The sequence below is a fragment of the Harpegnathos saltator genome, unplaced genomic scaffold (genome assembly GCF_003227715.2).
Source record: "Harpegnathos saltator strain DR-91 unplaced genomic scaffold, Hsal_v8.6 scaffold433, whole genome shotgun sequence".
NCBI lineage: Eukaryota > Metazoa > Arthropoda > Insecta > Hymenoptera > Formicidae > Harpegnathos > Harpegnathos saltator.
In genome coordinates, this window is record NW_020230243.1 from 469435 (window position 1) to 490670 (window position 21236).

The following is a 21236-nucleotide window of genomic DNA, read 5'->3' on the forward strand; positions in this document are numbered from 1 at the left end:
TGCAAAAATTGAATGATACTTTCCGATGTAATAATCATATAAAGAATTGTGCCTTACGAAATGTACTAAAAATTTTCAATTGGTGGTCTCGAAGAAAAATGTACGACGCTTAATAAAAACATTATTTCAAATATACAGATGTTTCTTCCAACACGCCTATCCCCTTTCGCCTCTTAGGATTTTATATGATAATTGTGTTTGATAAAAGAATATAGTTCTTTATTTGCGGTGTGATGCTTAATAGACGTTCAAGAGACGTTCGATAGACGTTCGATAGACGTTCGATAGATGTTCGATAGATGTTCGATAGACGTTCGATAGACGTTCGAGAGACGTTCGATATGACACAGTAAACGAAGGGCCCAGGGGGTTCGAATCTGGCCTAGTTTCGACTTATTTCTTCTTTTAACGTATGTGTGACGTCATCATACATGCTATAAGAACTTTCACTAGACGTCTACTACCAACAGGTGACGGTGGTCGAGGAGCGTGGAGCATTGGATAATAACCGCGAGGGCGCAAGTTCGAGTCTACCTACATCCTGACAATTTTTTTCTCTCGTAACGTCATCATACATACTGTAAGAACCTTCACTAGACGTCTACTAGCATCAGGCGACGGTGGTCTAGGAACTTGGAGCATTAGATAGTAACCGCGAGGAGGACCCAGGTTTGAGTCTATCTACATCCCGACAGTTTTTTCTTTCGTGACGTCATTATACACACTGTAAGAACCTTCACTATAGACGTCTACTGGCATCAGGCGACGGTGGTCTAGGAGCGTGAAGCAATTGGATAATAACCGCGCGAGGGCCCAGGTTCGAGTCTACGTACATCTCGACAGTTTTTCTCTCGTGACATCACGGTCGCCATCTTGTCCATGGAATCAAAAAATTCTAGAAGGGAGGGGGATATTAATAAAGGGGGTATTAACGAAAATATTTAATTAATAAAAGCAGGTTTTGCAAAAATATTTTGGAAATTTAGAACCGGGTTAGAACCGGCCTAGCTATTTTACTAACATCACCAAAATACCACCTTTAAAATCCACTATATTGAAATTATTTTTTTATGCAAATAATTTTTTTACTTATTTAAAGTATCAATAAAGTCTTTTGAAAGTTTCAAAAGTGTCTTTTTAATCTTTTTATTTAAAAAAATTTATTTGCTTTATTTTCATCGATTTGCATGGATTTCCCCCTTTAATGCAACCAGCTAATAGATATAAATATAATATGCATAGCCAGATTCTATAATTAGGTTCGTCTTAAGTTCATCATCAGATGCTCCATAGCTAATGAAATAATTTGTATAGTGTTTGAAGATGCACTTAAATATAAAAAGATCTTAAGTATAAGATTTGACAATGAATACGAGTCTAAAAACTTTTTAATTAGCTATAATCCACTTTTAGAGCAACTTTATCAATAAAAGAGTTGAGAATATCAGTAAAAAAATATATCCCATGTATTCAGTATCTTATTATAATCAGCGTATTCCTCTTATGCTCTTATCTAAGTAAATTATATACCCAAATAGCACACGGACGTCCACTGGACGTTTGTTATATGTTCATTTTTTTTACAAAAGACGTCCATAGGACGTACATTTGTCACAACTTCGGACATGGACATCCGATGGACATACATCGAACGTCCCACAGGTCCCATGTCCAATAAAGACATCCTTGTTACGTCCAATTTATGTCCATGGACGTAAATCGGACATACGGACATAAATTGGACGTGAAACGTACATCCATTGGATGTTCGGTTCTGTCTGGGTAGATAATTATCTAGATAAAAATAAAGTGGCTTAATCAAAAGGCTTTCAGGCTAATATTTACTGTCGAATCTTATATTTAAGATTTTCTTACATTTAAGTACATCTTCAAATACTATACGGATTATTTCATTAGCCATGGAGCATTTGATGACTGATAAACTGAAGATAATTCGGGAGTGTCCCATATGCGCACAGAATAAAACGGACACAGCAGGTTGAATAAATTGGACACAGCAACAAACGTACACTGTAGGAAACGGACATAGTAAAAAACGGACACAATAAAAATCAAAGTAATAAACGGACATAGTAAGAATGCCCAACAATATATAGTACCTACCAAAAGTTCCGAGCCACCTAATAATTTTTGAATGGTTTGAAAGGTAGGATTGAAATTTATAGGGATACAATGGGATCACAAAGTCTATTATTTAACCACAAAAATACCCACTTCTACACCTCTGAGGGACGGAGGGACGGGAGAGCCAAAAAATCTTAAATGACATGTGGAGTTGAATGAGGGCTTGTTCGAAAGAGCTTTCCGAGACGAAAACAACGCGAGATCGCCGAGGTCTCTACGATTTTTTTTCAGAGTTATGATTTGAACATTTCTATTGAGATTTTGCGATAGCGAGGGTCCACGGCGACAACAGAAGAAAGATAAGGTTTCACGCGGGCACGCGTGTACCTGAGTGCGTGTATGTGTATGTGTGTGTGTCAACAAAAATAAAGACTCCACGATTCGTCAGCCTCGTAATATTTAACGACTCCAAACCCTCTTTGTTGTGTGTGTGTGTGTGTGTGTGTGTGTGTGTCTAGCCAACCAAAGCAAGACCGCTAGCGTGTCCGACCAACTAAGGCAAGACCGGGATGGGAACACTGGTGTATGTGAAGAAATAAAAACACTAATTATTTTATCAAATGTCCTGTTACGTCCTAGAGGAGGAACGCAACTTGACGCTTGCTTTCGCAAGCTTCGACGTACTTGCAAGTCTGCGGTATAGATCAAGGATCGGAATGATCCTTTTATTTGGCGCGGACGTACGTCGGTGGTCCTTTATTTAGGTCAGGGAACTGAATCCCTTTACCTGGGATAGGACCGTGAGCGACGGTTGAGGAAAGGGAGGATTTTTACATTAAATAATTATTTGTAACGAGTGGTTGGGTATTACTTACAAATTGTGCATTTATTGATATAAGTATTAATTTTAAGTTGCAAGAAAATCGATTATCAGATATAACCGTTGTGTAATTATATATAAATATATATATGTGGTCGCGGTTCAAGAGGCTACTTTTAATCATTCCGAGAGATATTCGGGTACGAGAAGATCAGGTGTCGGGGAAGCAGGTGGTGAGGGAGAAGATCGACGCGAGGATGCCTCTGAGGGAGAGGGCGAATAAATAGGAATGAGGCCACGGAGTAAGGCCGCATGGAAGCCACGCGTACCCCCTCGTAGAGGTGAGGTTGGAGGGGATGGGCTCCAAAATAAAGGAGAACCTATAGGAGATCGGTCTTCGGTGGGACTCAGGGATGTTGGGGAGTAAAATATAGGAGTTTCGGGGGAAGAATCGGGAAGGAACAACAAATGAGAATGTGCAAATCTTGAAACTTCGGATTCGTTATGGCGAACAATGTAGTCCGGGTTTGTAATGCGAGTTCTAATGAAGCGACTTCAAAATCTTCGCGGTTTTCGTACTTTTCTGAGGTAGTTTCTGAGGTAGTTAGGTCCGTTTGAATTTGATAACATTGAGCCACTGCAATCGGATTCCACAATTAAGGAGACATGCCAAGGGGAATAGAGTAGGGAGAAAAAGGAAAGAAAAACGAGAGAGAGAAGTAAGATAAGAGAAGAGAGTAGGTAGTGAGAAAAGAAAATAAATGAGAAAACAAAACAAGGAGAAAGGCTTACTGTTCCCGTATGGTGGTTCCCTTTGGGTGAAGGATAATAGCCAGTTGTCGGCCCCGACTTTGGGTCCAGATATCGTGCGATGATGCCTTAGGTTCTGGACAGCGTCCGTATTTTCGGGGTTGGTGTGAAGACTGGTTATCGTTGGTGATGATAATGAGTCAACCAAGCCAATTTATAGAGAACCGAATGAGTAAAAATGTAACTTGGTATATCCACTAGACACTAAGTGATCTACAAGAGGAGTTTCTTTCTTGGCTGCTGGCTCGGTGAGAAGTGGCTGAAACTTTTGATTTTTCTCAAAAAGTCAGCTCGGTTGAGGGAGTGGCGTCTAAGTTTTTATGCCCAAATGTGGTCATAGGACTGTGCTTCGAATGTTTTTAGAGATTGAGTCAAGAGCGTAAGATAAACCTTTTTTTTTTAGGAGATAGGGAGCATGTGGCAATAAGAGGATTTAGATAGTTTACAAAATATGGCAGCTATCTTAACACTTTGCCGTCCGCGCGTCTCGTAAAAATTTATTCGCTTGGCGCCGGCAGCGCTAATTCGGATTACTTGGCTTGTCGCTGGCCGTTCTTGACATTATCGGAAGATTATAAATTGTTAAGTTTTACTAATCTCATCGTTAGTTCTCATAAGTTCTCAACCCTGTTCCCCTACTTTCATGAAATTTCGAAGATATACATACGTAAATAAATACAAAATTTGTTTGTTTTATATATTAGTTTATTTGCATTTTCTTTGGTACTTAGTATTTCTCTTTCATATGATATGCAGCAAAACAGTCTCCAAGATGTAACGCAACTCCACAAGACTTGCACATTAAGTTTGTTGCTCTTCTTTTTTTGTTCTTGGAACATACATGGCAGTTTCTTCGTTTTCGTTTATTCGTTTCGGAAATAAGTATCAGTTGGTGTTGCTTTATGTGACCGGAAAGTCTGTCAACCGGATCATGATGAGACGTACGCGATGTAGTGGCAACCTCCAAGTTTTGCTCAGAAGCAGGTACATGGTCTTTTATCCACGAATCAGACACTTTCAATAAAAAATCGTGAAATCGGAGACTCTTGTGTTCTGTATTGAAATATTGACATGTACGGAATGCATTAAATAATGCGCAATTAAAGAGATACATGCAAACCTTTTTTGACCATTTTACAGTTTTTCTGTATATAGGGTAATAACTCAAATATTGGTCTGCCCGATCCACACCTTTCATGTATTTGTTGTAGTCTAATACACTTTCAGGTTTTTTTATTGTGTAATTGGTTTTTCTACATTTTCTTTGAGTGTCAGTCAAAGTGGCGTTATGTATTGTAGAGATCATTCGTATCGTTTTAGTTTTCGAAGCTCTCCATACCTGTGCGAGTACTTCACCTTTCCGTTGATGACAAGCTTCAAACACATTGAGTTTTGCGCCCTTTAATTTTTCCGGAAATCCTCTATTTTGCCGTATCGTTCCACAAACTCGAATTTTCTTTTCAAGTAAATTCTCTGCAAGTTCTACACTGTTATAATAATTATCCATGTAGAGGTGATGCCACTTTCCATAAGAAGGTGTCAATAGTCCCATCACTGTTGTTGCTAAAGGCTGTCCAGCGCCGGAATATATCTTGAATGAGGAAATGTATCCCGTACTCGAATTACACAGCATCCGAATGAATATGCCATATTTCGTAATTTTCGACGGATTGTAAACTTTAAAATTTAACCGTCCACGCCACGGTATCATTCCTTCATCAATTGAGATGTTTTGACTCAGATTAAAATTTTCTTTAAATTTTTTGGAAAAATAATCAATTATGGATTGCACTTTGAAAAGCCGGTCGGCATTATCCGGTTTATTGTTGTTGTCGGAAAAATGTAAAAATGATAATATTTGTCTGAATCGGTTGCGGGACATCGTTTTGCGAAATATCGGTGTGTCTATCAACGGATTCGTTGACCAATAATCATCGATCCTTGCTTTTTTTACAATTCCCATAAGGATATCAAGCCCAAACCATTTTCTAAGTTCGGGTGCCGTAACGTCGACAAATTTGGCATTTTTTTTATCCAGTTTCCTTCTATTGAAATTTTGACTGTAGTACTTGTTGGTTTCGTTGCTAATATATTCAAATAGATCGTTCCCAATATATAATTCTACGATATCCTCGAGGCTCTGTGTATCTTTGGGAAATATGTTTGGACCCGGAGATCCTTCAAATTTATTATTGGTCCTCGGTAAATTAAAGTCTGACCACTGTGCACTGTCTTCTTCGTCGGATTCATCCGAATCAGTTGGCAACCGTAGCGTTCGCCGAATTTTTCTTGGAAATATTTCACTATCTTCTGACGATTCTGCTTCACTTTCATCTTTTTGATATCCAATGTCTTCTTCCGAATCGGCCAAGTCGTCCGGAACGTCAGACAAGACGTCCGCGCATTCATCGTAAATATTCGTATCGTCTCTTTCGTCTGCCATGATGAAAAGACACAAGTACTTATAAAAATAAAAAACTTGTTGACGTGTGTAACTTATTGTTACCTAAACAAAACACCAACAGAATGCAAAAGATACTAAAGTGCTGTCGCCGGCCACTGAACGATACTATGCTCACGACACAACTGTGGTGTCGCCGGCCGCTGACCGCTAGTTTGCGCACGATATCACTGTTGTGTCGCCGGCCGTTGACCACTAGTTCGCGCACGACACCACTATGGTGTCGCCGGCCGTTGACCGCTAGTTCGCGCACGACACCACTGTGGTGTCGCCGGACGGCATAGTGTTAACACTTAGCCGACCGATCGGGGAGATCTCCCCGTTTCAATGTAAGTCGCTGCACGACCGATCGGGGAGATCTCCCCGTTTCAATGTAAGTCGCTGCACGACCGATCGGGGAGATCTCCCCGTTTCAATGTAGGTCGCTGCACGACCGATCGGGGAGATCTCTCCGTTTCAATGTAGATCGGTGCCCAACCGATCGGGGAGATCTCCCATATTGACCTTAGCAACGCTTTTTCTTTGTTTTTGTTTATTTATCTACATAGTTACGTTGGAGTTGTTCGCTTGATCTCGAATTGTTATATGTATATTGTTGTCCGTATAAAGCACAGTATATAATAAAATCCATCAATTTAATGGTGTTAAAGTTATAAATTTAAAAAATAAAGTGTAGGGTATAAAAAAATACCGTTAAAAATGTGGAGAAATAACAATGAAAATTTTAATGATGAGTTGTTCATGGACGCGCTGTCAGACTGTTCTGAAGGCAACGATGTGCAGATAAGCGATTATGAATCTAGTAGAAAATGATAGTATTGTTCGTCCCATACGTCAAAATAATCGTCGAATACTTCTGAGCGAAACGGAAGATGATGCTGTGAGTTCCACCTCTGACACGGATGAAGACAGTATTGTCAATGATGACGATGATTGGTCACAGAATGATTCAGCTAGAAGCATATGGTCGAACTTCAAGCGTGAACACGCTACCTCAAGATCAAGAAAACGTATGGGAAATAGTGCAGTTGTTTCTGGGTAATGATTTATTTGAATTATTTGTTACAGAAACAAATAGATATCACTCTCAGGTTGTAAACAGGTATAAAGAATATAAAACACTGAGATGGGTTGATGTCACAGTGACAGAAATGAAAAAATTTCTGGGTTTAATTATCTTGATGGGACAAACACGTAAAGATGATATATATGACTATTGGTCAACTCTTTCATATATAGAAACCCCAATTTTTCCAAAAATAATGAGTCGCAATAGATTTATGCAAATATGGAGAATGTGGCATTTTTGCAATAATGATCTATTGTATGACAAGACCGACAAATTATTCAAAATTAGAGAAGTTTTAAATTATGTACAAAACAAATTCCAAACTGTATATACGCCAAAGCAAGAATTGTCACTGGATGAAGGCATAATACCGTGGCGAGGCAGATTATCTTTTCGCATCTATAATCCCGCAAAACTTGTAAAATACGGAATTTTAGTGAGGATGCTCTGCGAAGCAACATCAGGATATATTTACAACTTCAAAGTATATTCAGGCACAGCAGGAAGATTACAAGATACAGTTTTATCAATTCTACGTCCTTATATGGGATTCCATCATCACATTTACATGGATAATTATTATAATAGCGTCAATACAGCCGAATTACTGCTACAGAATTCTACGAGAATTTGTGGAACAATAAGGTCAAATAGAGGATTGCCGCAGAATTTAAAGAACATTAGATTAAATGAACATGAAACGAAATTTGCGAGAAAGGGACAAGTTCTTTTACACCTGTGGCAAGCAAAGAAAAACCGACTAGTAAGAACCATTTCAACCATTCACTCAGCAGAAATGGTAAACGTGTCACATTGGTCAGGAACGAAAACAAAACCCAAATCTGTTGTGGAATACAACAAATATATGAAAGGGGTTGATCGTGCAGACCAATATATGTCTTACTATAATATTCTTCGAAAAACCACGAAATGGACAAAAAAAGCAGTGCTTTATTTTTTGAATGCTGCTCTTTTTAATTCATTTCTCGTAAAAAAAACACTAAATAATAATAAAGTAACATATAAAAAATATTTGCTTCAAGTTGCAAGAGCATTGATAGAAACACACGAAATGCAACATTCATCCACCGAGGAGGCAGAACCTTCGAACGCGATAGAAAGAACAAGACGAGCACCGAGATATGACCCACCAGAAAGGCTTTCTCAAGATTTTAAAAAACACAGATTACTACCAATTGTAACAAATGGAAAAAAAGCATATCCTCACCGAGCATGTAGAGTATGCTCTGCTAATAAGAAAACTGGATATACGCGATATGTTTGTGAATATTGTAATGTACCACTGCATAAACTGGCATGTTTTGAACGATACCACACAGTAAAAAAATATTAAAATGCATTATTATTGTTTTATTTCATGTTTGGGTTATTTATCTTCAGTCATCTTTAATGTTCATAATTTTCAAACTCTATTACATATACTCTATTACTAACTCTATTACTTTTTGAACAACTACAAAAAATAATTGGTATATATTTTTAATTTCATGTTTTGTATAAACAATATGTGAAATCGTTAAATAAAATTGTTACCCCAAGATATAATTGACACTTAAATAATTTTCAAACTACTTTGATTTTAAGTACCGCATATCAGTCCGCGTCACTTGCGAAACCTGCGTGGTGGACAGCGTAGTTTGGGTTGCTCGAGCGTGGTGGAAACCATACAGTTCGCTGCGGCGCGCGTGGTCGGCTAAGTGTTAAAAAGGAAATGTCGATATTTTTAAGTAGGATGTCGCGGTATTGTTAACGTAGACCAAGCGCGTGGGAACAAGATCAGAGTTGGTTTGGAGATTGGAATTTTCAAAGATTCTAGGGTCATCGCGTCGTGTGATAATATATAATAATAATAATAATAAATTCAATTTTCCTTGTTTATAAAAGGGGTCTAGAATGCGCGAAGTCCGCAGGACATAACAGTTAAATTGATGTCTTTCGACAACTTGGCAGTGTCCTAAGCGAACGTAAAACGTAACGTTAGTTAAAAAATAGAGTGTGATTGAATTTGAAACGTTCACTATTTTTTCCTGCAACTCTTCTAAATTTTCGGACCTAGTCTCATAAACCTTTGTTTTCAAATACCCCCAGTAAAAAAAGTCTAATGAGGTCAGATCTAGTGATCTCGGTGGCTATTCTATTGTGCCTCTTTTACCAATCTATCGATCAGTAAAAATATCGTTGAGAATATTTCGAACTTCCAGAGTAAAGTGAGCCGGAGCCCCATCCTGCTGAAACCAAACATTGTAGAAGCTTGTCCAGCAATTTCCTGAGTAGCCGGTATCACTTAGTTTCTTAGCAAATTGCAATAATTTTGTGAATTTATGTTTCTTTCAATAAAAAACGGTCCTATAATACGATTAAGCATTATTCCGGCCCAAACGTTGACCTTCTGAGGATATTGCGTGTGACTGTCTCTCATCCAATGTGGATTTTCATCTGCCCAATATCTCATATTCTGTCGATTTACAGAACCGTTTTATTCAAATGTTGCTTTGTCAAACAAACAGGTCCAGTTGAAGAACTGACGATTATTAGCAAGTCGTATCATCACTGTGCCGCAAAATTCCACTCTTCTGTCATAATCGTCTTCGGATAGCTCCTGGACTAGATGTATTTTATAAGGATGATAGTGATGCTTCTTCAAAATTCGATGGACTGATGTTGTGCTAATATCATTTTCTTGAGCTGCTCTCAAGACCGATGTATGGAGATTATCGTATACAATTAGCAGAACATCTAAAGCTTTTTCGTCATTATTAGCATTTTTGGGTCTTCCAGATCTAGGCGCATTTTTAATTATACCGGTTCTTTGGAAACGACCAATAGTTCTTCCAACAGTTCTTTGACTTTGAAATTGGTTCATAGTCAGGATATGTAGCAGTGAATAAATCCGCTACTTTTCGATAGGACCTTATTCTGTCATTATACCTTCTTATCATCAATACAGTGATCTCTTCCGTATCAGTTAAAGCATTTTCTGACAATAGAAATGTACTAAAAGTTGTTTGGTTTGAACTCAAATATCAATGCCCGTATGCCGGCGACCTATGATATGAAATGCAGTAGTTGATGTTTCTACAGAGAATTCTCACTTGTAAACTCATTATTTCACGCGGTCGCTTGTGAATTTTCGAGAGCGTTTGTCTAATATATTTTTTGCTTTAGTATTTTTCATTTTAATACATTTTTGAAAATGCATTTAACTGATACGGAAAGGATCACTGTATTGATGATAAGAGGGTATGGCGACAGAATAAGGTCCTATCGAGAAGTAGCGGATTTATTCAATGCTACAGAATATGAGGTATTGGGCAAATGAAAATCCGCATTGGATGAAAGACAGTCATACGCAATAGTCTCAGAAGGTCAACGTTTGGGCCGGAATAATGCTTAATCGTATTATAGGACCGTTTCCTATTGAAAAAAGAAACATAAATTCTAAAAATTATTGCAATTTGTTAAGAAACCAAGTGATACCGGCTATTCAGGATATTGCTGGAGAAGCTTTCCATAATGTTTGGTTTCAGCAGGATGGGACTCCGGCTGATTTTTCTCTGAAAGCTTGAAATATTCTCAACAATGTTTTTATTGATAGATAGATTGGTAAAGGAAGCACAATAGAATGGCCACCGAGATCATTAGATCTGACCCCATTAGATTTCTTTTACTGCGGGTATTCGAAAACAAAGGTCTATGAGACAAGGTCCGAAAATTTAGAAGAGTTGCGGGAAAAAATAGTGAACGTTTCAAATTCAATTACACCCGATTTTTTAACTAACGTTACGTTTTACATTCGCTTAGGACACTGCCAAGTTGTCGAAGGATATGGATTTAAACATTTGATAAAATAGTTAGTGTTTTTATTCCTTCACATACACCAGTATTCCCATTCCGGTCTTGCCTTAGTTGGCCGGACATGCACACACACGCACACACGCGCGCACACACACACACACACACACACACACAAACAAAGAGGGTTTGGAGTCGTTAAATATTACGAGGCTGACGAATCGTGGAGTCCTTATTTTTGTTGACACACACACATACACACATACAGATACACGCATGCCCGTGTGAAACCTTATATTTCTTCTGTTGTCGCCGTGGGCCCTCGCTATCGCAAAATCTCAATAGAAATGTTCAAATCATAACTCTGAAAAAAAATCGTAGAGACCTCAGCGACCTCGCGTTGTTTTCATCTCGGAAAGCTCTTTCGAACGAGCCCTCACTCAACCCCACATGTCATTTAAGATTTTTTGGCTCCCCCGTCCCCCCGTCCCTCAGAGGTATAGAAATGGGTATTTTTGTGGTTAAATAATAGACTTTGTGATCCCATTGTATCCCTATAAATTTCAATCCTACATTTCAAACCATTTAAAAATTATTTAGGTTGTCCGGAATTTTTGGTAGGCACTGTATAAAAGTATAATAAGTTAAGTTAGGTTAGGATTTTTTAGGAGGGCAAAGCCCCTCCCTTGCTTATGCAGGATGTCTTAAAAATACTGGTATCCCCAGCTAACTTTGCAGGACTAAGTTCTCATGAAAAACTTTAAATACAAAAGTTGTAGAAAATCGAGTAATAGACTTGATAGTGACCTTTTGACCTCGGCAATGACTTTCGAGGTCATTTGGAGGTCAACTTACGTTTTATAAATGAAAACCCTTATTTTTCATTACACTTTTTTCTACCAATTAATTTGAATAACTTTTGTCTGAAACATTTTTTTATTTGCCTAATATTTTTTTAGATATATGAGGAAAACTTGATAACTTTTTCAATATTTAACTCACGATATCTCGCTAACTATTTGTCGGCAGAAAAAATAGTACTAGACTTTCTTGCTTTATTTAGTCTCAAGAATATATTATTACAAAGCGCCCTGACTTTTGTTAACTTACTAACTTTTGGAAATTTCAAAAACATCAAATTAACAAAAATCAGGGCACTATTGTAACAATATATTCTTGAAACTAAATAAAGCAAGATAGTCTAGTACAACTTTTTCTGCCGACAAATAGTTAGCGAGATATCGTAAGTTAAGTATTGAAAAAGTTATCAAGTTTTCTTCGAATATCTAAAAAAATTTTAGGTAAATAAAAAAATATTTTAGACAAAAGTTGTATGGAGACTTAATAATATTTTGCAACGTACCTGTTATGACGTGTCTGTTGGTTATGAGAGACCCAGCACATTGAAATTCAAACTCAATTTTCACGAGGAAGAGAGCCACTAACCACGGCCATTGTCCTGGCGATGTTTTGATCCCTTTAGAGATCAACGGATTAATTTCATTAATGTTAATGCTGCGGCCACAGTTATCATTGTTTATTTGGTTGGATTGAGGTAGAGGTCGAGGTTGAGGTTGAGGTTGAGGTTGAGGTTGAGGATTATTAGGATTTAGAAATATGTTTTTATCAATCTCGTCAGAGAGGCTAACACGTTCAGTGGTTGTTGGATATTGTATAGTAGGTTTCTTCGATCCCAAAGGACGATGAATCGGTTGAATCGTCGGTATCATGAAAAATGGTCTGATCGTCTGTACTTCTGGTATAATGAACTCCGGATTGTATGTTTCCATATTATGCGGCGGTTGAATATTAGGAGGGGAATTGTACGAGAGCGGTACCACATCTGGCGGATACAGAGTGTGCTCCAGCACAATAGAAGTAACGACTGATCCCACAGCTAGAAAAATAAATGGAACATACGATCAATTGAAATATATGTTCAGTGGAGGAGAAATTGATTTTTTTCCGAGGAAACAACTCCTTCAGAATGTGAATTTTTTTTGTACCTTTCAAATAGTACAATACTCACCACGAGGACCCGTGCAATATACTTGATTGTTGAACAATATCTCAGTCACTAATGGAATTGGTCGTCGCAGGGGAAAATGAATGTGGTACAATAAGGGTCTACCTTCTTGTACAGCCTGAACAGAGTCTTCTTTTGATTGCGCCAGTTTTAGTTGACCAACATATTTCTGAAACGCATCAATAATTGATCTGTTTTAAAACAAAAAGCAAAATTGGATTAAGATCAATATTGAAAACTGCATAAGTGAAGTTCTTCTCAATGCTCATTCATAGTTGATATATTGTATGTTATAAATATAATTATTATGTGTATTATTATAAATATAATTATAAATATTATTAACGAAATAGGAATATGTGTATGTTTACCGTGGGTAGCGCAACAGCGATGCTTAAACCCACTCTCAAATGGAGTTCGACATTTCTTGGCGGGGACGGAATCTGAACTTGTCCCATTATTTCGTTTGTTGAACGATCAGTTATATATGTAAAGTATTGAAGACACGGAGATTGCCCGGATACTTCTATCAGCATATAAAGCAGCTGCAGCAGCAATGTCATCAAAACAGGAACTTTAAACATCGTGAAATGCTGTTAACACAGATAAGATATAACAAGAATAACAAAAATAAGATTCACATTTTGTGACGTACGGAATTTAAGTATGCAATGTATTCTCTTTAGTTTTAGTAACTGATGATTTTTAAACACTTTTTATTGTTCCATGCGCGATAAAACTTATTAATAGTTATATTTCTAATAATATACTTTTGATATTTTTTTCTTAAATGTTATTGAACTTTATTCGTATATATATTGGGGACATGAATAAGCTCACTGTTTTTTCGTGAAAATGAATGCTTTATTAAAAAAAATTAGTAAAGAACATGTCATTGAAAGTATTGCCCATTGCTAGCCACTACTTTCTCCCATCTTTCTGGCAACATACGAATACCATGTTGAAAGAATGACTCATCTTTCGAAGTTATCCACGAATCGACCCATTTTTTGGCATCTTCATAAGAATGGAAGTGCTGTTCAGCCAGGCCATAAGTCATCGATCGGAACAAGTGGTAATCGGAAGGAGCAATGTCCGGTGAATACGGCGGGTGGGATAGGACTTCCCATTTGAGTGTTTCCAAGTAGGTTTTGACCGGTTTTTCAACATGTGGCCGAGCGTTGTCATGCTGCAAAATTACTTTGTCGTGTCTCTCCTCGTATTGCGGCTGTTTTTCTTTCAACGCTCGGCTCAAACGCATCAATTGTAGTCGATAGCGATTTCCCATTTCGTTGGGTTTCGTTGGGTTTGAGGAGCTCATAATATATACACCCAGCTGATCCCACCAAATATAGAGCATGAGCTTGGAACCATGGATATTCGGCTTTGCCGTCGATGTTGATGCATGGCCGGGCTTACCTCACGATTTTCTACGCTTCGGGTTATCGTAGTGTATCCACTTCTCATCGTCAGTCACGATACAATGCAAAAAATCTTTCCTTTCCTGTCGTTGGAGCAGCTGTTCACACGTGAAAAAACGCCGTTCGACATCTCTGGGCTTCAATTCGTACAGCACCCAATTTCCTTGCTTTTGAATCATTCCCAATGCTTTTAAACGTTTAGCAACTGTTGTGTGATCAACTCCTAATGATTCTGCAAGTTCATTTTGCGTCTGACATGGGTCTTCATCGAGTAATACTTCCAATTCTTCGTCTTCAAACTTTTTTAGTGCGCCAGAGCGTTCTTTATCTTCAACATCAAAATCATTATTTTTAAAGCGTCTAAACTAATCTCTGCATGTTGTTTCCGACAAAGCATGATCGCCGTAAGTCTCCACAAGAATTCTATGTGCTTCAGCTACAGATTTTTTTTTGAAAAAAGTAATGCAGTAAAATTCCCCGCAAATATTCTTTTTTTGGCACGAAATTCGACATGTTTAACGCTATGAAAAAATATGTTGTTTACGCTTCGGCGAAATAACATATACTGTCACTTCGAGCCTAATGGTGGAGCTTCATAATGAAGTTGGCTGTAGTATTGCCCGATGCAAAAAGACTAAGATAACACCATCCGTCGGGAAACTGCGAAAACTTATTCAAGTCCCCAATAAAAAGGTAAATACCCATGTACCTGCTTATATACTAGATGTTGTAGTGCTAATATTATAAATCAGAAATTTTAAAAAACAAAAGGAAATATTCGTACCAATCACAAATGAATTAAGAAAATTTATACAGCATGTAAATAAATTTATATTATTAATTACATTTTTATGATTCCATAGAACATTCTTAGCAAAAAAACACGATTTAATAATGTTACAAATAATAGGGTGTCCGGTAATTAGCTGCCAACTTGAAGTGTGAAGGTAGATTAGGTTAAGACAAACATAAAAGTCCCATACTGTTTTGCGAGATTCGTAATAATTATCGAGTTATTAATTACAGAAATCTGACGAATGAGCGCGCGCTGTAATAGATGATTGGAGAAGCATCGCAGCCTCTCGAGTTATAGCGCGACCCAGCAACTGTTGACGATGTGCGGCAAGACGTAGATACGGTGAGATAAAACAACGAATAGCTGCACGTTGTCCTTCCCTTCACCGCGCATTGACCTGAGCAGCTGCAACGCTTCTCCAATGATCTATGTCGGCGCGTTCCCACCCTTCAGATTTCTGTCATTAATAACTTGATAATTATTACGAAATTCGCAAACTAGTATGGGACTTTTATGTCTGACTTAACCCAATCTACCTTCACATTTCGGGTTGGGAGCTAATTACCGGACACCCTGTATAATTAGATATGTGACAAGTACCTGATACATTCTGATTGCAGATAATGTTTAATAACAGAAAATGTCAGTTACATACAGTCAGGTACGCCTGCTAAATTATACATACATATGTATAATGAATTTAATTCAAAATTCAATATAGTGGGATATAATATGCACGTTATTAAATATATTTAATGGATGATCAAAACGTAACTATCATTATTATATTACTGCAACTACTATTATTATATTTTATTATACAGGGTGTTCTAAAAAGATATGTCAAAAATTTAAGGATGTATTCCTCACACTTGAAGGATGAAAAAATGTTATATGGTTATAGGTGTGGAAATGTTTATTTTAGAAGTTATGTTGAAAATATTGTTAGCTGTATTATTGTTATACTTACACAATACTTACACAAGGAAAAATTTAGGATTAATTATTATAGACGACAATCATTTAATTAGGCTTATTTACATTTGGTTTTATAATTAGTATGACCTTGAGTTAGTTACAATAAATGTTGAAAGTGTTCGCTATTCGCCTGAAAAGCAATGACACGTTGACGTATTGAGTCACTGCTTGTATTCAGGCGAATGGCGAACATTTTCAACATTTATTGTAACTAACTCAAGGTCACATTAAAACTAAATGTAAATAAGCCTAATTAAACGATTGTCGTCTACAATAATTAATCCTAAATTTTTCCTTGTGTAAGTAATACAGCTAATAGTATTTTCAACATAACTCCTGAAATAAGCATTGCCGCACCTATGTCCATATAACATTTTTTCATCCTTCAGGTGTGAAGAATAACTCCTTAAATTTTTGACATATCTTTTTAGAACATCCTATATAGCTATAATATATTTTGAGTAGGGAATTACAATTATATAAATATATATATATCCTGTATAACATGTATGTTACATGTAACCAGTATATTATATTGGACATTATATTTTGTTACATTATAACAGTATAATAGTTATCATTATATTTGCTATAATCATATTTGCTACCAATATTCTAATTTAGTAGTGAGAGAAAATCAAAACATAGAGTGATAGGAATGAAATCATTATTTTATAAGGAAATACATGAGACAGTCTGTTTCAGATTTGAATGAGCTCGAAATATGTGTAAATCAAAATAAGGGATATATATTTCTTAATTTTTTTATACGTGCCAATCAGCTTTTTAAAGAGCGAAATATCCCTTTGAAAAAAATTAATATTTTTCTTTCAAAACATGTGTCATGAAAAGTATAAGAGATAGAAAAAACTTTTCGAATATAAAGAAGAAGGGGCTATAAGGCCGATTTTCTGCCCTGCACGGAATTGATTCACATTTTGCAGAAATAGCCTACATAAAAGTTTTTATAATTTCCTTAAAGCATTTATGAAAATAGCGTTTCAATTCGGAGAACGAGGCATCTAAAATTCTAGATTTTGTATGAGATTTCATATATTTGGAGAATGTTTGTTATAATTCACTTTGTTATTGATTCACCCCAATCACCAAAATTTCTCAAAAACTTTCTGAGTATTATCTTCAAAATATAAAATTTTGGTAATTTTAATTAAGTGCGCACATATTAAGAATGAGATTTGAATTCAGAGATATCGCATCTTATAGCGCAAGATTTGATCGAGATCCTGAAAAATTTCGAGAAATATAAGTTTTACAAAAAAATATTTCAAATTATAGTTATAGTGCTCGAAATGACCTATTTACTAGTATTATCAATTTGACCTTGGATGGTGTCGTCAAGGTCAGGGCAAGGCCACTTTGAATTTTTTAAATAAAAACCCCTACTTTTTATCGCATATTCTTGTAGCTTTTCTCGAGAGCTTTGCAAAACACTATAATAAAATATTTTTTCATTAAGTACTTTCCGACTTATGAAGCTTGAAAGTTGCAGTACCACCAGTATTAACATTATCCAAGATGCACCACGCAAAGGTTGCCTAGTCGGATTTACACCTCTCTTGTCCCGCGTCGACTATCCTCGAGATATATTCAATCCTGTTTACGAACTACGAGAACAAAATATGGTGTGTCTGCCGAACTCTGTCGAATGCTCGTGACACTTACGCGTTCTATTTTCAATTGAAAATCTTTGAGCTTTTTTTCACATGAATGTATATATAACATTTTCTTTATTATTTCATTGTTTATTTACCGTTGTATCGCATCTATTTCAGTTGTTCAACTGATAGTAATGTACGAAGGTAGTCCCAGAAGTACCTGACCTGACGTACACATGTGTATAGATGATGATTGTTGTTTGAAAAGAATGACTATGGTAGAAAGTACTAACCTTATAAAGCTTAAGTTTGAAGTTTAACGACGCTACGTTGTTTAGTATTTGTTTGGCAGCCATCAATAGTGAATGCTCTCAGTGAATTTGTAAACATGGAAAAAATTGGTCATCGTTATGTGATACAATACTTTCATTTGAAAGGCCTCAGTCCAACCAATATCAAAGCGTAGCTAGATTCTACTCTGGGAGAGTCTGCTCCTTCATTTACAACAATAAAATATTGGGTGGCAGAGTTTAAACAAGACCGTATGAGCTGCCAAGACGAACATCGTAGTGGTCGACCAAATGAGGTGACCACGTCAGAAATGGTGAAGAAAACCCACAAAATGGTATTGGATGACTGTCGACTGAAAGTGCGCGAGTTAGCAGACATAGTAGACATTTCAAAAAGTGCTGCACATCGCATATTGACTGAAAATTTGGACATGAGAAAGCTGTGCGCAAAATGGGTGCTGCGATTGGAACAAAAACAGCGTCGTGAGGATGTTTCAATCGAGTGTTTGGCGAAGTTTTGCAGCAATAAAACTGAGTTTTTGCGTCGATTCATAACCATGGATGAAACATGGATCCATCACTTCACACTTGAGACGAAGGAACAGTCAAAATAATGGACCAAGGTGGTTTGATGGCTATTTTGAGGAGCTCGACGATTCCCACCATAAACAAGGTATCGAAGCTATTGAACATCGCTGGGAAAAGTGTATTGAGCTAAAAGGAGACTATGTAGAGAAATAAAGATATTTTTTCCCAAATTTTTTGTGTTTTCTTTGTTAGGTCAGGTACTTCTGGGACTACCCTCGTAAATACTGTTTCTTATATGTAAGTTACTTATAACTTTAAAAAAATGTCGAAAATAAGTTGTTGCGATAGCTGTGGAAAGCGAATAAAAACATTAGATTTAAGAATTCTTAAAGATGAAAATAGTTTAGTTATATTACGCAATCGCAATCCGAATTTAAAATCTTTATCACAAGTGTATTCGAAAAGCCGATATATAATTTCTTCGCATTTAAAAAAGCAAAAATCTGATCCTGGTAAGAATGATTAGTCTCATCAAAGCGAATCCACTTCTTCTTTTATATTATGTTGTACTATGCATGACGAGGTTAAACGCATTCGTTATCATCAAAATGAATCTGCTTGCTCTTCGACTCTTAAGGATTCTATATCGAATCCTATAGATTCTGTTTCATCTGAATCCAGTGTGTATTCAAATATTGTTGAAGCTCAGCAACCTGAACATCAGATTCCTTCTAATACGAGGGTCGTTCAATAAGTCCTTAGAAAATCCAAGAGATGGCGCTCGTAGTATCGAAAATGGTTTATTTTTAGTAAGCATCATTACTCACTAGACAGCTGTTAAAGTCTCAGTTATATCCATCACATGGTTTCATTTTTATTGTCGATTGAAGCAACAAACTTTTCTTTATTTAGAAAAATGGAAAAAAGTGAGTTTCGAATGGTGATTAAATACTTATATTTAAAAGGCTTAACACCGAAAGAAATTAAAGCTGAGTTAGATGAAGTTCATGGCACATCTGCTCCTGTGTTTGCAACTGTTTACAATTGGGTAAATGAGTTTAAACGTGGCCGTACATCCACAAAAGATGAACATCGTTCGGGACGTCCAGTGGAAGTGACTACCCCCGAAATGATTGACAAAATCCACGATATGGTTTTGAATGATCGACGAATCAAAGTGCGCGAAATAGTTGAGGCCACAGGCATATCACAAGGTACAGTGTTTTCAATTTTGCACGAAAAATTGGGTGTGAAAAAAATCTCGGTAAGATGGATGCCGCATTTGCTCTCAGTGAAGAATAAACGCAATCGTGTGGTCGACTCTGAGGCTATTTTAGCGCTTTTCCGTCGCAATCCTGACGAATTTCTGCGTCGATACATAACTGTGGAAGAAAAATGGATACACCACTACACTCCAGAGGCAAAGGAACAGTCAAAACAGTGGGTTTTTGAAGACGAATGGACTCCGAAGAAGGCGAAGACGATGAAATCGGCCGGAAAGTGATGGCCGCGGTTTTTTGGGATGCACGCGGAATCATCTACACCGATTACTTGGAAAAAGGACAAACAATAACTGGAGAGCATTATACGTCATTATTGCACCGGTTGAGCGAAGAAATCAAGAAAAAACGTCCTCATTTGAAAAAGAAAAAGATCCTCTTCCATCAAGACAATGCACGGGTGCACACCTGCGCAGTTTCGATGGCCAAAATTATGGAATTAAAGTTCGAATTATTACAACAACTGTATTCACCGGATTTGGCCCCCAGTGACTTTTTTTATTTCCAAACTTGAAAAAATGGCTCGGCGGACAACGGTTCATGTCGAACGAGGAGGAGGTCATCGCCCAAACAGATGCCTATTTTGAAGACCTTCCGAAATCCTACTTTTTGGACGGCTTAAAAAAGTTGCAGAAACGCTTGGAAAAGTGTATAGAGCTAGAAGGAGATTATGTTGAAAAATAAAAAAAAATCTACCCAAAATAATTTTTTTTCTATCTCTTTCTAAGGACTTATTGAACGACCCTCATATTATGTCCAGTTCTAAAAGCATAGAATTATATATTGATAAATGCATCAGTTCGCATAGAAAGTGCATTGTTTGCAAAAAAACAATCAATCTGGTTAACCTTACACTTGCAAATCGTTGTGAAATTTTTATTGAAAGGGGAATAATTGTTCCTTCGGGAACAAGATGCTGCTCACATCATGTAGAACATAACAGTTTAAAGAAAGATTATTAATGCTATAGAATTATTTTATATATTAGATTTATATATTAGATTTATATATATATATATTAGATTATTAATGCTATCAATGCTATAGAAGTAGTATCAAATGTTTCTATTCTTGATAATACAAGCAACTGCTTCATAATGCTAGAAATGCTGCTTCAAAGAATGGATTAAACTTTGATAGTCCAAACAGTTTCTCAGATACTGATTATTATAGATTAACGGATGTTTATAAAAAGCAATTTGGTTCAATCGCAGAATGTATAAGGAATAATATAAGATCTACA

General features: G+C 36.7%; 2 protein-coding genes across 3 annotated transcripts in view; one reads left to right on the plus strand and one right to left on the minus strand.

Moving 5' to 3' along the window:
- The window catches only part of LOC105188891 (serine protease gd), a 111791-nt gene that overhangs the window by 68739 nt on the left and 21816 nt on the right, over nucleotides 1–21236 (minus strand). For both annotated transcript variants that reach the window (XM_025301595.1, XM_025301596.1), the window contains 3 exons: nucleotides 13456–13677; nucleotides 13088–13253; nucleotides 12422–12955 (listed from right to left, as the gene is read on the minus strand). In XM_025301595.1, coding sequence (XP_025157380.1) covers nucleotides 12422–12955; nucleotides 13088–13253; nucleotides 13456–13668 — 913 coding nt within the window. In that variant the 5' untranslated portion in view covers nucleotides 13669–13677. The remainder of the gene's footprint in view (nucleotides 1–12421; nucleotides 12956–13087; nucleotides 13254–13455; nucleotides 13678–21236) is intronic.
- LOC105188892 (putative uncharacterized protein FLJ37770) lies at nucleotides 19630–20217 on the plus strand. The gene has a single exon (XM_011150586.2). It carries the CDS (start codon nucleotides 19630–19632, stop codon nucleotides 20215–20217), a length of 588 nt encoding a protein of 195 aa, XP_011148888.2.

What these genes read in the sequence shown, in the direction of transcription:
- LOC105188892 (XM_011150586.2), top strand. Translation starts at nt 19,630, where the DNA reads ATGGAAAAAAGTGAGTTTCGAATGGTGATTAAATACTTATATTTAAAA.